Consider the following 17,923-nt stretch of genomic DNA (forward strand, 5'->3'; position numbering starts at 1 on the left):
ATGTTGAACAATTTGGAGCAGACGGTGATGTAATGCAAATTAAAGTTAGGTGTGCACGTTTACCTAATATATTCAAAGAATATGATGAAGTGCAAAAACAGCTTGAATTAAAGGACGAAAACAATGAATATACACAGGATAGAGAGTTGTTTGAAGTTAATTACTATGATACTCTTGCAAAAATGACGTGAATTGTTGAAACAGCTGAGAAGGGTAGTAGTAGCAATACAAGTTCGTCAGGTGATTCAACCGCAAATACAGGGTGTCTAAAATTACCAGTCATAAAGCTAATCTCAAGCATCACACGTTATTGCATAGTGATTTTAAGAAATCAAAGCCTAATCATGCTGTAAGTGTTGAAAATGATTCTGTTACGGAACCTGTAGGGGAAAAGTCAATGTCTCAAGGGCAGGAAGTTGTTAATACTAGTACTTATTGCTCTGTGAAGCCTAAAAGTAATGTGCGTGTTTTACTTTCAACTGCAGTTGTTCAAGTTAAAGATTGCAATGGTAAATTACATATGGTTAGGGCTTTGCTTGATAGTTGTTCCCAATCTCATTTTGCAACAGAATCTCTCATTCAAAGGTTAAAATTAAAGAAATTTCCTATCAATGTTCCTGTACAAGGTATTAATAATGTAAGTTGCAACGTTAAATACGGAAGTAAGTTACAAGTATTCTCTGCTGTAAGTGATTTTAGTGTAAATGTTGAGTGTTTTGTATTGCCCAAAATAGCGGGAAATTTACCTGATGCTGATATTGACATTAAAGAATGGAACTTTCCACCGAATTTACAGTTAGCGGATCCTAATTTCAACAAGTCTGGTAAGATTGATTTGTTGTTAGGTGCTGGAATTTTCTTTAGTCTACTAAAAGCAGGACAACAGGTGCGTCCAGGAGCGTTTCCAGTTCTCCAAAATACAGAGTTAGGATGGATAGTTTCAGGACAATATCAGATGCCAAAGCACAACAACTTCACGCCAGAACATCGAACATTCTTTTTGCACAACGATGATTTAAGCCATCAGCTGCAGAAGTTTTGGAAAATAGAAGATATTCAAGAAACTCCTCTATCCAAAGAAGAAAAGGAGTGCGAAGAACATTTTATCGCAAACACTAGAAGACATTCAACAGGACGCTTTATAGTGAGACTGCCATTCAAACAAGAAGTGACCCAGTTAGGTGATTCTTATAAGACAGCTGTTCAGCGTTTACAACAACTAGAGAAAAGGTTAAATAGATGCCCCAAGTTACGCACAGATTATGTCGCATTCCTTGAAGAGTATGAAGCTTTGGAACATATGAAGGAAGTGGAAGGCAACTCTAATATTACTCAAGGATATTACTTGCCTCATCATCCAGTTATTAAGGAAGCTAGTACTACGACGAAGACTAGAGTAGTATTTGATGCATCCGCATGCTCAACTAGTGGCATTTCACTGAACGATGTTCTCAAAGTTGGTCCAACTGTGCAAGACGATTTGCAGTCAATTATATTAAGGTTTCGCACCTACCCTATAGCTTTTACTGCAGATATAGAGAAGATGTATCGACAGATTTTGATGGATGAACGTGACTGTAAATTCCAGAAGATCTTGTGGAGAAGATCAGAAGAAGAACCCATTAAGGTATATGAATTAAATACTGTCACATACGGAACAGCCTCAGCGCCTTTCCTTGCTACTCGGTGTCTCCAGCAATTAAGTGCAGAAGAAGCTTGTGAATATCCGAAGGCAGCTCAAATTCTCAAGAATGACTTCTATATTGACGATTGTATTTCAGGGGCTGAAAGTGTGGAGGAAGCTTTAAAGATAAAGGACGAATTAATACAAATGCTACAAAAGGGTGGTTTTTTGCTAAGAAAGTGGTGTTCCAACAGTACTGAGTTATTGGAATCCATCTCTGAAGAGTTGAGAGAAACACAACTTCCATTACGCTTAGACGATAAGGGTCAAATCAAAACATTAGGATTACTTTGGCATCCAGCAACTGATCAACTTCAAGTGATGAATGGATTCACTCTAAATCAAAGGTCGAATAATAATTTAACAAAACGCAAGATGTTGGGTATTATTGCTTCAATCTTTGATCCGTTGGGAATTGTTAGTCCAATAACAATCGTATGTAAGATAATTCTTCAAGATCTGTGGCAAGCAGGATTGGAGTGGGATGAAACACTTCCTAAAGAACTACAGCAAAGATGCAAGACAGTACTTGAATTCATTCCTTCATTATCAGATATCAGTGTAGACAGAATGGTTCTTCAGTTGGGTACCTTGATAGACATTCAAGTTCACGCTTTCTCAGACGCTTCAGAAAAGGCTTATGGGACATGTGTGTATTTAAGATCCGTCAGCAAGGATGGTCAAGTTACTTCGAAGTTATGTGCTAAGTCCAAAGTGGCGCCCATAAAGAAGATTTCCCTGCCTCGCTTAAAGTTATGTGCAGCAGTGTTATCAGCAAAACTTGTCAAGAAAGTAACTAAGGCATTAAAACAACGAATATCCCAGGTGTATATGTGGACAGATTCTATGGTGGTCTTAGCATGGTTAAGTGCAAGTCCAAATAAATGGAAAACATTTGTTGGCAATCGAGTTGCTGAGGTACAAGAAGTGGGAGGGGAACGGAGACACGTCGCTTCAAGTGAAAATCCTGCAGATATTATATCAAGGGGAACAAGTCCTGACAAGTTAATACATAATAATTTGTGGTGGAACGGTCCTCAATGGTTACAGTGTTCTTCACTTGATTGGCCTAAGACGGAGCCTGCTCCACTCAGAGAGATTCCTGAACAGAAGAAATTAAAATCAAGTTACTTAGTGACAACTCAAGATAATAGTACGATCGAAAGATTCTCTACTTTGAACAAACTTCAGAGTCTTGGCTTATTGTGTGCGGTTCTCCAAGAATGCTAAAGTAGAAGCATCAACAAGAAATGTAGACGCTCTTACTTTGGAAGAAATTGAAGAAGTTTTAATCAGGCTAATACGAGAAGTTCAAAACTCAGTTAATACTAAGGAAATGGCTGATCTTAAAGAAAGTGGAAGAGTTAGAAATAAGAGCAAACTCTTGTCTTTCAATCCTTTCATATGTGATGAACAATTACTAAGAGTTGGTGGAAGATTAAAAATGTCTGAACTTGAATTTGATGCTAAACATCAAATTATTCTACCACCAGATCATCACCTAACAAAACTAAGTATAAAACATGAACACAGGCGATTGCTACATTCTGGATGTCAGTTAATGCTAGGATCACTAAGGCAAAGGTATTGGATACCTAATGGTAAAAATGCCATCAAAAAAGTTATTAGAATGTGTATTACATGTCAAAGATTAAAGGCGTCTGGACCAGAACAATTAATGGAACAACTACGAAAACATAGAGTAGAACTAACAAGACCTTTCACAAATTCTGGAATTGACTTTGCCGGTCCTATTTACATTAAAACTGGTACCAGAAGGTCAAAAACAAAGGTGAAGTGCTACATTGCAGTGTTTGTGTGTTTAGCAACAAAGGCTATCCATCTCGAAGTTGTGAGTGATCTTACTAGTCAGGCATTTTTAGCTGCTTTGAGAAGATTCATATCTCGTCGAGGTAAATGCAAGCATATCTATAGCGACAATGGAACTACGTTCATTGGTGCCAACAAGGAACTTCAAGAAGTCGAAAAGTTGTTGCATACAGGTGACCATCAAGAAAGGATTAAGAATTTTGCAACTACTGAAGGAATCCAATGGCATTTTATTCCGCCATATTCGCCCAACTTCGGTGGTCTTTGGGAGGCTGCAGTTAAGTCCTTTAAATACCACTTAAGAAGAGTCATGGGAATGTCATATCTCACGTTTGAAGAGTTAACAACATTAACCACACAAATAGAAGCTTGCTTAAATTCGAGACCTCTTGTAGCATTATCCAATGATCCTAATGATCCAGTAGCATTAACTCCTGGTCATTTTCTTATTGGTCAACCATTGACAGCGCTACCAGAACGAGACTTACATCACGAGAAGATTAGTTCAATTCAAAGATGGCAAAGGATCCAACAACAATTTCAACAGTTTTGGAGAAGATGGTATATGGAATATTTGTCACAACTACAAGGAAGAAATAAGTGGAAGAGAAGCTGTGCAAACATACAGCCAGGTCAATTGGTGGTTCTCAAAGAAGATAAGCTACCTCCTCTATCATGGAAATTGGGAGTCATCACTGAAGTGCATTCTGGACCTGACGGTTTGGTTCGAGTGGCTACTGTTAAAACTTCCAATGGTTTATATAAACGCTCAATTAGAGGACTTTGTGTTTTACCAAATAATGATGAATCGTAACGTCATTCATCCCCAGTAGCACGCCGACGTGGGACCCATATTTGTGCGACATCGGCCAATGTCGGCGTCGTGGATCTAAACTGGCCCACAATAACCCACCAAGTTCCCATATGGGTCCCACATGGGAACTTGGTGGGCTTGCCGAGGTTGATTTACTGATATGGGTCCCACGTGGGAACTTGGTGGGCTTGCCGATGTTGATTTACCGATATAGGTCCCACGTGGGATATAAATAGGCTTGCCCACCAAAAAGAAAAAAGCATGGAAACATTTCCTTTTTACAATGAATAAATTTGAAACACATGAAATTAACATTTTGATGGTTCTGTGGCAATTATTTTTAAAAGTAATTTTTCGATTCGGCCTCGATCTATGTCGAATCGATGTCGATCGGAGTACGCAGATTGTTTGTTAACTGTTCACAGTTTTAAAACCATAACACCGTATGGCGCCACAAGCGGTGCGAAGCGAGGGAAAAGCAGGAAATATACTTATGACTGTTGTTTGTTTTGGTTTTACCATCAATTCGACGAAATCGTATTTATTATTGAAGGTGAGTATTAAAATTATTTTTCTTCCATTAATAGAATGCATATTTTATCTTTGATTTGCATGAACGATGTCGACTATAGATAAAGAGATCCACATAAACTGTTCCAAATAAATTTTGGCTAGTTTATAGTCCGCGCTCGATGCAAGAAATCTGGTACTGGTTTTGTTGTTACAGGTGCAAACATGTGTAGATATCACTATACTTAGTCGTGAATAATTTTGATTTATGGTCTTCAAGCATACGAGGAGGCTCAGGCCGAGACGGCCAAACATTGGAACAAGTTTATTTACTACTTTAAAAAAATGCGTTAAAAAGTACTTTAAATTGACAGATTATGACAAATGGAGGTACTATCGAGCTATTGACTACCGAATTGGCACATTTTCGCATAGTTTCAGGTTAGGTTAAGATCAGCAAGATTTTACTTTGTATAAAACAGTGGTAGATGCACACGCATCACAACTGATTTGTGTTAAGTACAAGGGACACAGTGTTGATAAATATAACTTGTAACTCCATTTTAAGTAAGTTAATTTACTATTTTGCTCCTTGTACTTAATAAACTTTAGGTGAGCGCATACTTTCGCTGTTCTGCGCAACGTAAGATCTTGAATCCAGCTGTTGGTGTAGGGGAAGAGCATCCGCCTGTCACGCAGCACTTTGGCAGTTCGAGCGTGGGTTGGAATCCCGCGCAGGCCTGACTGAGGCTTTCCTCCGCCCCACAATGAGAATGCCGGGATAGTACGTTCTTTGAAAGGCCAGGGCCACATCCTGTCCAAATCCTAGTTTTACCTGAAGGATCGATCCCTTCTTTTTGTCCTTCCCATGAGTAAATAAATAATCAAAATAAGGTCTTGCCGGTTAGGTCATGTTAGGTTAGTTTCTGTCTGCCACTACGTTGGTTTGCCTGTAACCGCCATTTGAAAACTAGAATTGGCCATGAAAATACAGATTCACACGTAGGTTACTTAGCCTGTGATTGTCACTTAGAAAGTAGAATTTCCCCCCCCCCAAAAAAAAAAAAGCTAGCAAGGTTGGTCAGATCTCTTTTGAAATAACTTACAGGCTGATGTGCCAGCCATGAAACAAGTTAAGGAAACAGTACAGTGAAATATTCTGATGTAGACCTATCTTTATTTCCATGCAACATTCGCTACCTTATTTTTTTCTTGGTATTATGTTTCTGTTCATAAAGATATGTTTTTATGTATCTACACACAAGTACAAATATCTATCGTACTGGGGTAACTGGAAGTTCTGAGCAGTGACGTGTAAAACTTAGAAAAGTCATTGAATTTGATCTTGGCAAATAAGTGAGAACGTTGCCCTGGGAAAACTTGTTTGAATAGTAATTGAGTGTGAGTGAATTAAGTTAACGTTTTGAACAAGTTGTTGAGCTTCCAAGGACGGGACCTGGAGTTTCACGCGGGATACACCCCTTTTGAAGGGGGATTATACCCCCTTCTGTGCCCTCTGTGGATGAGTGGATAAGCTCGTCGTCTTGGAATCAAGGAGTCTCAGGTTCAATTGCCGGTTGGGGACACAAGAGTTGAGGATCCCTCGATAAACTGTAAGTCCCATTCTTAGGACGTCATCATCATCCCGTTGAAGACAAGCACCATGAGTTCACCTTGTCCAGAGACCTTCGAGTCAAAGACCTGGCTTCGTGCAGAGTACCGATCAGAACCATCTTACCCTTCCCCCTGGTCCGATTTTCTTCCGCGACCAGATTGACCTTTCGTTTCAGCCAATAAAAATACATTAAAGTTGCATTCGAATTCGTCACTGTTCATTTTTAGAGCACCCCCGTTTACATTTTCTGGGCATCTTCACTTCGCTCGGCAGGGTTGGCTGGTTTAAACCAAGGCTTAAACCAGCTTTTTTTTTTTTTTCAAAAAAACCAACTAGTTTAAACCAAAAAACGAAAAATGTTCGTAAAAGTGTAAGTGTTTGTAAAATCTTGATGAACACACATTTGTGGGTTATCACGTTTCACTCCCGTATATTATTCGTATTATATTCAGATCTAAATTCCCCATTCATTATTCAAAATGATTATGCTACAAAAGCAACTTTTTTTTGCATAAGTTTATAAATGTTTGTTTTGTGATTTTTTTTGTAGTTGGTATTATTGTTATGTAATTACAATCAAAGAAAAATTCTAAATATTGTTTCGTTTCAATGTTTACTATTGATAAATTACATCGAAATGCCGTACTTTTTGTGTGTGTGTGGGGGGGGATTACATACCCCACGAGAGGCATTTAGTGAAATGAGAAGTATCTTTGGTATCTGTTTATGTATAAATGAGTCTGAGCCAAAGTGGACTCAAATAATTTGTATCTTTATCAGGGTTTGCCCAAGTGGGCTCAGCCCGAAAAAAGCCACCGGGTTTTTTCGGGTTGGACCCACCTGAAAAAACCCACCTGGGTTTTTGAGCTTTTTCTTAATATATTACTGATACAACCAAGATGATCACATTGAAAGTGATTTTTATCAGATTTTGAACTTTCCTTGGGCGAATTGAATGCTTTCCCGTTAAGGTATACAACATTCAACATAAGACCTTTATCAAGTTCTGAATGCACTGAATGAATAAAAAACCCTTACCTTGGCTTGAGATAATTAAGTAACAAATTAATGTATGGATTATGCTTATAGCCTATTTGAAGGAAGAAAAAAAAAAAGCAATTTTATATTTTAGAAAATACTTTCCGTGAATCGTGTGCTCGCCAACTCGGCGACGCCGAGGAACGTTGTCCCTTATACGTTTGACGCGTTTAAAGCCATAGATGCCGGTACTACCAGTAAACATGTAGTGCATTAGTAAAACTATTATTATTATTTCTTACCTTTGATGGTAACACAAGTATTCTTCAATAAAATTTAGTTTTCCAACAACAACAGTTTAGTGCAGTTATTTGTAGGTACTCTTCAAATAAGCATTCTGTAGAATCAACACCAACAAAAGCGTAAAAATTCGTCAAATTTAAGAAACTCGATGCTCAGAGTTCCGAAAACTACGTACCCCTTACTATTTTAAGTGCTGAATTCGAACTTTCGTACTAGTGGAAGTTTCGATGTACAGTAAAGGGAGCTGCATTTTCGAGGGAGGAGGAAAAAAAAAAAAAAACGTCCCGAAAGAAGTTCACGGGAAATTCCTCCAATTGAACGCACAAAGCATCGGAACTGAATACCTCAACAATATAACTATTTATTTTATGGTGTAAGATATTTAATTTCCTTTAAGACATTCTGAAACATCCTAACTATATATAAAACTACATGAGCTGATGTAAATTATTGAGCACTTCCTGTAGGGCTACAATGATTAAATTTGGCATGATGGTAGCTTTCTGGGACTAACGGTCAGAAAAATTGCCAAAAGTGAATATTTTTAATTTTTAAGGGTTCTAAAGATGGGATGAAAAGTTTCCCCATGTTATTTAAATGGGCCTTTTTTGGACCTATAATCTCATGTTTTGGGTACTTAGAATTGGAATAAAAACTTGAAATTCGGTATGCTTGTACGTTTTCTTAGCAGAACCTAAGTAAATCAGTAAAAATTTAAAAATCCAACTTTAGAGTGGTTTTATTTTTGTGTGTTTGTGTGTGTGTGTGTGTGTGTGTGTGTGTTTGTGTCTAACTATGCTAGAGATTTTTCCGGGATCTTATACTCAGTCAAATCAGGCAAATGCTGAATATAGTACTTTAAAGACAAGGTCTGTATAACTCTCTCCAAATCCAGCCTTGCACTATCTTATCGTGAGCAGAAAATGTCAAAGGTACGTTAAATAAAGTTAAAAAATAAATAAATAAAATAAAAATGCTAGTATTCTTAGGCCTTCTATTCTTAGTTCTGTTACAGGCTTTCTTACTCTCGAATTTCAGTCGTGAATAACTTTACATAAACAAGAGTATTTAGTTCGTAAACAGATTTGTTTTATTTGGGATATTCTAATATTTATTGTTTTACAGTTAGCAAAGAAATCACAACTGAGGGTATCCATAACCATGTTGCTTTCTTATCGTGTATGGTTTTCATGCCAAGAATAATTTCGCAGCTACTTTCCCTTATCAGTAACTGTAGAATATATGTATTATTTAACATTTCAGATTCATTTCAAAAAGCTACAGCAAAGGCTGACAAAGCTTTACTGACTTCAAACGTTAGTAGTGATTCTTCTGACGAAGAAATTTATTCAAGATGTCGCAGAAAGCCACAAAGATATTTGTCTGAAGAGGACAATGATGACTCATATCCAGAAACTAAGAGAAGACCATATGAAACTTTTAACGAATGTAGTGTTCCAAGTCCCCCAGCACCTATTCGGAAAGGTAATTATGCTAAATATATTTTATATTCATAATTTCGTTCAAGAACACTGCTTGTCTCCTCATATATATCTCTCTTGATAGTAATTTCAAAGCAAATTAAAAGTTTAGCTCGTAGCTGATTTGTTTCATAGGACTATGTATTGAATCGCGTTTAAAATATATATATTTTTTTAAATGTGTGAAAGTTAAAATTATCAAGATTTCGTGGGCGATTCTTTATTGCCAGGGAGTTCACCTTCTTTCGCAGTTTTTGTTTCAGAAAAAAATGTTCCGGGGGTTACTCTTAGTATTCGGAGGGGCTGAAACCATATATTTCCCTCTGCTGGTTCTATTCCAGTACGTTTTAACCATTTCGTCCGGGGGGGGGGGGGGGCAAAAAAACAGGCCTGAAAGAAACAGTGTTCTTTCGTATTCTATGCCAGTGCAGACGTTACTTAAATGTGAAACTATATACTATTTTGGAGAAAGTTTATTGCTACTTCGTCTGAAAAACATTGAAAAGTAAGGCTGGCTGAAATAGTAGGCAAGTAGAAGTAACCTACAATGTTTTATGAATCTGTTGGAAACAATTTATTCGTTAGATGTGCAGAGTAGTTGTTGTAATATATACAACAAGCTTGGAGTGAGAAAACCTAACAACTAAAAATAAGATGTCTAGTTTGTTTATTTTTATAAACAAGTTTTTCAATTTGGAGTCCAAAATTGGCTACTTGCTATGTTCAAGCAAGTCTTACGTAACAAATCATTCAGACTCAGATCTAGTCTCAAGTAATTTATTTCTACGAAAAGGCTTGCTAGTTGTTTTTCTTCTTTTTTTTAACGAGGTTGTTAATACTTTCGCCTTTTATCGGATAAATGCTATCTTCTCATGATTGTTAACTACAGAAAAACCGGGCTCGTAATGCAAACTGTGTCGTTAAATTGGCTCTATTATGAGTATACATCAATAAATAAATAAATGAAAAAATAACGTACACATTAAATATTCATTTAATTATGATATGGAGTCTATTTAGGACAAGATCAAACAAGCAGATAAACAGCGTTAGTATCTTTTAACGTTGTGAGTTAATGTAATCAGTGTATGATTTCTGCGATTTCCGGAGAGGGGGATAAATTCATCAATAGCTCAAAAAAGTGGGGTTTATTTCCACCATATCCAAGGTTGAGAGGTATTTCGAGAAACAGAGAGGAGAAAGTTCCAGCCATCCCCCTACAGATAGAATACTGGATGTAATCATTGTAACATTTTAAACATGCTTTTAAAACCATAAGTTGTCACCTGCTTATTGTGTACCTAACAGTCTAGTAAAAACTGGAAGTTTGTATAATTTCATCACTTGCTTTCAGAGTCGCTTGGAGTATCTATAGGAGGAATTGCGGAGGTAAACGTATCATCTATGGTGCACAATTCAAACGGAGGTTGCTCGTCTGCATCACATCGTAAAAGTCCAAATGGACCTTTACCATCCCACTCCCAAATCCAAACTCCATGCAGAATGTCAGCGTTGTCAGTTGCCACTACTTCATGTGCAGATACAGACAGTACCTTCACATCAGCTCGTTTAGGAATTGGCAGTAGTAAGTATCCAAAGATTAAACTGTATTGCTAAGCTTACTTACGTGTGTCGTCATTATTAAATAACCAAACAAAATGAAGACTATATTGCTTCTTTAGAGACATTTTGAACCCTGCTAGCTCGAGAGTGTGGCAGCACGTAGTCAATGCATCGATATTCTCCGACCACTTAGTGTGGCCGCCTTGACCTAGTAGTCTCCGAGATTATCACCAATTTTTGTTAATGAAAAACGAAATTATGGTAAAACTTATGCTTGGAAATTGAAATTGTTATGTTCCAAGCCGTGCGAAGGAAGGGGGGGGGGGGGGTCCGAACCCTTCTCTTCCTCAAAAATAGATTTTTGTGTAACTAATATAAATTTCGTACTAATTACATTTTAAAACATATATATCATACTAAGATTTACTTTTTACAGTGAAACCTTTAGTGTTTAAGATCTCCGAAAGTATTTCTAGATCCGGCGTTCCTTTCGTAATGGAAGTACTTCTTGGCTTTAAAATTCAGAACATATAATCTGTAATTCTAGTTTTATCACATTTTGTTTTGCAGCGCATCCTGTTGGAATGGTTGCTTTGGAACTATTCTGTTCCATATTAGAGGAGGCTTGTGGGCAAGCGTATGTTAGGAGCGATTAAACTCCCAACCTTTTGAATGCTAAACCGACGGGTTGACGATATAAAGTTTGTACCATGAAACAGAAAAATTTATATTTTTGTACAAAACAGCGTCTTGTTAGTCATTTGTTTTTTCTTACTGCCTGTGCGCAGGTAGCAGACAAAATTGGCAGGTAGCAGACAAGTCGACACACCGATATGCCCTCTCGTGGCGCTTCTGGTTTCTTCGCTTGCTTACCAACACACACTTAAGTTTTTATTGTTGCTCTGGCTGAGATTCAAACGAACCCAAATTAGGCAAATTCCGTTCAGGTGTCATAATTGTCACACCACAGAGACGCGATCAACGTTCTTTGAATGTTAAGCATTCCTCGCACCCCATTTGAAACCGTTACTCTGCTAGTATCGATATTTAGACATTGTTCCATATACGGAGGTTCTGCAGAGAAACATTGGAGCATATCATTCTTATACTACATTAATTTGAAAGTTGAAATATCAAATGTAACTGCATTCTCTCGCAACAGGAGTTTTTGCAGTAACCTTTCTCAGCAGAAGACGGTAGAATGCCTAGATATTGACACGAGCAGGCTATTTTATTCCATTAGGACACTTGAAATGCTCTACAGACATATAAAATTGACCCGAATGTGGTGTAATGATTAGGAAAGCCCTCAAACAGCAATTAGTAATTTTCTTGCAATAGACTTAAAAAAAAAAAATAAAAAATAAAAATAAAACTGCTTATGCATTAATTATGAAGCTTTATCAATATGTGATTTAAAATTCATCCCGTATGTTGCTGTGGGTATCGACTTCAGGGTCAATATGAGATATGTGCCGGTCAGAACCTAGATGACTTTTGTTAATGGTAGTTGCGGCACACACGATCTTAGGTAGAATAAAAAATATTTCAAACAATGTGTACCATTGCCTCCTTGGTCTCGTATTAATTTAGTATTTTTTTCTTTCTTTTGATATTTCAGCCGTTGAAAAAATATTCCAGTTACTGCAGAGAATCCAGCTAGATATGAAACATCTCAAATGTAAAGTTGATAAAATGGAAGCCAAAATATATGAGCTGCACCAAGTTCCCTGTAGTGGTAAAGAAGCTTTGCAATCTATAGAAAATGCAAACCTGCTAGCTGACAAGCTCCCTTTACGCAGTTTGTCTGTGGTTCATAATTTAGAAGAAGATTTAAGACAGAGAGATGGCTTCAAAATTGGTGAGTGGTATTCTTAAGTTCGTATTGACACGAAGTATTTGTAAATATCCTTCAGGTATTGTTTAAAAAGAAAACTTTTATTCTTTAAAAATAGATCTCGTGTGGCCAGATGCTTTTTCGGATGTACAGGTTGTTAAATTAATGCGTACCAAACAATGTAGGGGTGGGTACCTGACATGGAAACAAGAAAATGCTTTGTGACATGTGCATACCGATCAATAGGTTGGGAGATGCAGGCCGTCGAAAGCGTGGGAAAATTAATTTCAGAAGCCTAAAATTCAAACACTGTCCAACCAACGTAGAGAGTGCAGCTTCATATCTCATAAAGGAAGTCGTTGGTGTTCTATTGTAAAAATGCATGTTTCAAAATTCAGCAATGCATACAAAATTAATTTTACAAGGTGATGGTAAGCCAACAATGACTTACACTTCGGCTTTTCGGTGCCTTTGAAGAGTCCTTTCGCACGCAATGCACATTCTTTTAACATACATTTTTATATAGAACAGGTATGACTTCTTTTATGAGATATGTCATGAGCCTATAATATATTGCTGCGTACATGTACACTCATGTCCAAAATAATTGTCGCATATCTATAACTGTCTTCTTGTAAGAATATAATTTGATAATGATTTTGCAGGGTACTTTTAATACTATGTGTATAATCGGAAAACGTATATTTGAGGTAAATTTCACAGGAAACAAATTACAAATACGAAAATTGGAATGAGTAAAACAAAATGTTGCTAAATGGACAAGAAAGTTTTATTTTCGTTTTATTGTTCTTATTTAATGCTCTTTTGACATGAAGTTTGCCACATACATGTCTTTGCCGATTATACACATACTAGCATTATAAGAAATACCGGGCGAATGCGTTATCAAATTATATTCCTACAACAACATTTATAGACATGCGACAATAATTTTGGACATGAGTGTACATCAGCCAAACTGGATTGGAGATGACGTATTTTTTATTTTTATGTATTTTATTTATTTTTTAATCTAAAGCTGATTATGACGTATTCTTAATAATGCAGTTTCAAATAAAATAAAATCGAATCAACTATTTCTCTAGCGTTAGCAGTTTGGACTGTGAATTCTTAGGACTTATAATTTAGGTGTCCATATTGGATCTTAAATACTACTACTACTACTACCAATAATAATGCAATCCAATACTAGTTCGAAAATCTTGCTTTCACTGTATAGCACCTTCGTGTTTCAACAACAAAATCATAAGGTAGGATGGTTTACGGTTTCCTCGTGTCGTAGACATGTCTACAGTTATGCCTTGTTTGGCAATACCGGTACCATCTTCTACAACCTTTCCAACCATCCGCGGGTTCTCATAAAAATTAAGTGTTTAAGGGCAACTTCCACAGGTGCATGGATTCTCCAAGCCTTCGCTTTGCAAATAATTGAGAAGTCCCTTCAATTTTCGGGAATTCGGGAAGTCCTGGATACTTTCTTTGAAGTTCTCTAGCACCCATCTCCACCTTGGTAAGCGGAATCAGTGACTATGATGATGTCACGGTTTTGCAGGAAGCGAACTTGTAAGACAAACGGGCAATACGATCTCAGCATGTCGACGTACGACATGGTTATACAATGATTTAAATCAGCCTGTTCCTGTGCATTTGATTACGATTAGGGATCGAACGACACTGACAGAAGAATTATTTTTAAAAAAATCTACAGTATAAACTTAACGTACTACTCGTATAAGCAACATAACGTAGGCAAAATGTCTTTCTGTTTAATAATGAGCTAATACAGTGTTTTTTTTTTTTTCCTATGGTATTATGTTCGGACAAAATACTCTTTCTCTTCGAAATTAACAACTTGCAGCAAGGCAAACAGACAAAGATTAAATAAACTTTTGCTGAAAATGGATACTAAACTAAATGCATGTCGAAACAAATAAATGGAGACATTTGCGTTCAATTATCACATCCAACAATGCGCGGTACATTAACGATCCTGCCTATTATTGCTTGAAATTCAAGAAAATAACAAAGTTTTATTTCAGGCTGTCCGTTAGTTGGAAGTTCTACATAGACGCTGGGGAATAGTTTTCAGTATCCGCGTCCGTTATTGAGAATGTCAGCTATTCAGAAGTAATTTTCACATTGCACCCAATGTATTTCTGCCAGGAAATTGAAAACTGTCCGTTATTTTGAGATGTCCGTTAGAAGTTTTACTGTAAATATAATTTCTATGCGTCGTACAAAAGTCTAATGAAGTCGAAACAACACATTTATCCTTCGATTTTTGTCGTGCGACGAATATGGAATGGTTTAAACAGGTAGTAAAGTGACCTCACTTCAAGATATGTGCACTAGATTCACGCCACGATGTAGTTCGGGGCCCTAATAATTTTAGGTCCTAGCATTCTGCCGTTTACGGATGAGACTGAGAAAAGCCCATTCGCGATGGTGTCGCTGATTCGCCTGTGTAGGATCTGAGTTCCTAAAGAATTTTGTTATATATATATACTAGAGTCTAATTTCATCTTTCGGATGTATGGCGTTTTTTAGTATATATTTTTAGGAATCTTGGAGGGGGATTACTACCAGTGAAATCCTTTCTTTAGGTGCCATTCTCGCATTATCCTAGTAAAAGTAAAGCTTGCGGTAATATCTCCCAAACAATACCAGAGTTACGAGGACAAGTTCTCTTCGGATCGAATCGAATTCCTTAACAATATGTAGTAAGGGAACTGGAAGTGTTATTGTTCGTTGTGATCATTTTACTACAGGAATATGAAAAAAATTTTGAATAACCATCAGAGTAAAAGGTCATCTAGAGGACAAAACATAATTCAATAATACGTTAGATACTCTCCTTTCATATGGATCCGTATCTGCTATGCTATACGCGTTCCTTGTCATATTCATTCATCAGTTTCTATTACTGCAGTTCGTGTTTGGAGATTTTTTTTCTGTCATATATCGAGGGTTCAGAGACCAATATGTGTTAATCTAGAAAATGAAACTAAGAAAATTAAGAGTTTTTTGGCATTTGTAGACATTTTAGGGCATTGGTAACGCTGTTATTCGCAGGTAAATAAAATCATTGCTTTCCTTGTTTTTGCCTCTGAAAGAAGTTGTAATTTTCTGTTAATCGCACCGTGCAAGTAAATTTTTAATTTTTGACTTGAAACGAGTGGATATTCTGAGCCATCCACATATCGTTTTCCACTCCCTACTTCCTCTGTTTGACACCGAACGACAATGTCCTGTTAGATTAGCCTTTCGGGCACGTAATAATGCGCTCATGCGTACAATGGATGTTTTTTGTGCAATGTATAAAAGGTTTCTTTGTATTTTAGGAGAAAGTTATATTTTCGTTCGAATTTTATTTATGTAACTTCAAAATTAATCTGTTATTTCTCAATGATGACATTTGCTATTTAAATGTGTAGTCCGTTCTGGTGATACAGTATTATTGCATTGAGTTTTTACAATTTTTTCTTCTTCAGGAGCAGTACAACTCCGATTTCCTGATATACAAACTAGCGACATTGTCCGACGGATTGGGAAAGTCTTAAGTGGTTCGCGAGATTGGGATGGCTACAGATGTAATCGGAGAAGAGAACAGGCTCAAGACTTAGGGGAAGATGCACAGTCGTTCCGCGGGGAACCCGCAAGAGTCCAAGGACCACTTGAATTCACCTTGCAGAGTCACCCCGAAGGGAAAGCCGTGGGGTGATCGGTCCCGCGGCTAGTTGTGATCAACCCTCAGCAGCGTGTCTGATATAAACAAACTTATATGAACGAAATGTCTTATTGTAAATAAAATAGTAGACAATAATATGTTAAAGTACAAGAGAATTATAAACTTCATGAAAGTAACCGTTATTAATAGTTTTTTTTTTTTTAATTTATCACAGTAACTTTCAGTTCGCTAATTTGCAGAAATATTTCCTAGTGATACATTTTTATAAGTTTTATGTTGTATTTTACTGCAAAGAACCTATCCAAATTAAAACTTTATAGTGGCATCCATATTTTACTGAATATAATGAGCTTTCCGAACTTCCGTGCTGTCTGTGTAAGTGTAAGGGATGAGTCCACACTACAGACCAGTGTGCGAATTAACGGATATTTTACAGTGGGATTTAAAAAAAAAAACTTTTGAGAAGTTAAAATTTATGGGAAACTAATAATTTACAGAAGAAAAGAACTTCCTAAATTTTCTCTAAATTATTTCAGGTTAAGTAGAAAGATAAATATTATCTGCATAGTTTCTTTGATTATATATTAGTTTCCCTAGTCGGGATGTGTAGCGGAAAAATTCGATGTTTGAAATAAATTTATTTACAGTGGCTTTCGTTGACGTAGAGTGTATATGATTTTTACGTGTTTAATTTTATTATACATATGATATATTGACATAAGGGTCAGGAAAATGGCCACTTATCAGTGAACCCTTTTTTGAATAAACTAAATAGTTTCCACACGTTGCGGAACAAGAGCTGGTTCCTTCTTCAGTGGAAGGAAACAATGATGTATATGAAGAGTACGCGTTAAGAACAGTGAAGGTCACATTTTGAATATGCTCAAAAAATATTTTCTCCACACCAAAAGATGCAAAATAGTTGGTGAAAATAGGGCGTAGTCCACTCGCGAATGTACACGTGAGCGAATTGCGACGTGTTTTCACCATCTTAATTATACATTTTGGTGCTGAGAAAGAATTTTCTGAGCATTTTAAAACGTGCCCTTCATAGTCCTTCCTGCGAACTCTTCATATGGAATGAAATAAAATGGTGAAGACAGTGTCAACGTTTGGTAACTATTAAGTTGATGCAAGAGAAGATTCACTCATTTTTTATGTTGTTTCTATATTAATGATAATAAGTTACGTGTTTAAAAGTATTTATTTCCATTCGTTATGTTGGAAACAGCAAAACAATTGTACAATATATACCTCTATGCAATGAGTGAAGTTCACGAAAAAAAAAAGTTAGGGAATATGTTTTGTGTAAATTTTATTTTAATTATTTAAAAAAAATAAAAATGTGAATACTTCAATCTGAAAATGTTTTTATTATATACTGTTTTGTTTAGTCTAAATACTGCATCTCTGAAACACGCTAAATGTCCGACCGCCCTCTTGGATCCGCCATAGATAGAAGTGCGGCAAAACTACTTGAACCAGTGACATTTTGAAAAAATGTCTGATGTATCCGATGTCATTTTCTTCTATTTTCATTAGAAAAACATAACTTGAATCCAAAATGGTAGACAAGCATGTAGCGTGCGCCAGAGATGC

At 36.6% G+C, this 17,923-nt stretch overlaps 2 protein-coding genes across 2 annotated transcripts; both read left to right on the plus strand.

The window, feature by feature from the left end:
* Positions 1 to 397: 397 nt before the first annotated feature.
* On the plus strand, positions 398 to 2,914 carry LOC145692504 (uncharacterized). The gene has a single exon (XM_081767812.1). It carries the CDS (start codon positions 398 to 400, stop codon positions 2,912 to 2,914), a length of 2,517 nt encoding a protein of 838 aa, XP_081623938.1.
* A 1,771-nt stretch (positions 2,915 to 4,685) lies between these two features.
* LOC145693495 (uncharacterized) lies at positions 4,686 to 17,682 on the plus strand. Its single transcript, XM_081769551.1, has 5 exons — positions 4,686 to 4,881; positions 8,998 to 9,219; positions 10,570 to 10,800; positions 12,400 to 12,639; positions 16,128 to 17,682. Exons 1-5 carry the CDS (start codon positions 4,701 to 4,703, stop codon positions 16,355 to 16,357), a joined length of 1,104 nt encoding a protein of 367 aa, XP_081625677.1. The 5' UTR covers positions 4,686 to 4,700; the 3' UTR covers positions 16,358 to 17,682.
* The last annotated feature ends 241 nt before the right edge of the window (positions 17,683 to 17,923 follow it).

The sequence above is a fragment of the Thermobia domestica genome, chromosome 8 (genome assembly GCF_964235325.1).
Source record: "Thermobia domestica chromosome 8, izTheDome1.hap1.1, whole genome shotgun sequence".
Lineage (NCBI taxonomy): Eukaryota > Metazoa > Arthropoda > Insecta > Zygentoma > Lepismatidae > Thermobia > Thermobia domestica.

Coding starts and splice junctions, on each gene's coding strand:
- LOC145693495 (XM_081769551.1), top strand. CDS start 4,701: ATGTCGAATCGATGTCGATCGGAGTACGCAGATTGTTTGTTAACTGTT. Junction 4,882..8,997: donor AATCGTATTTATTATTGAAG/GTGAGTATTAAA, acceptor TTAACATTTCAG/ATTCATTTCAAAAAGCTACA. Junction 10,801..12,399: donor TCGTTTAGGAATTGGCAGTA/GTAAGTATCCAA, acceptor TTGATATTTCAG/CCGTTGAAAAAATATTCCAG.
- LOC145692504 (XM_081767812.1), top strand. CDS start 398: ATGTCTCAAGGGCAGGAAGTTGTTAATACTAGTACTTATTGCTCTGTG.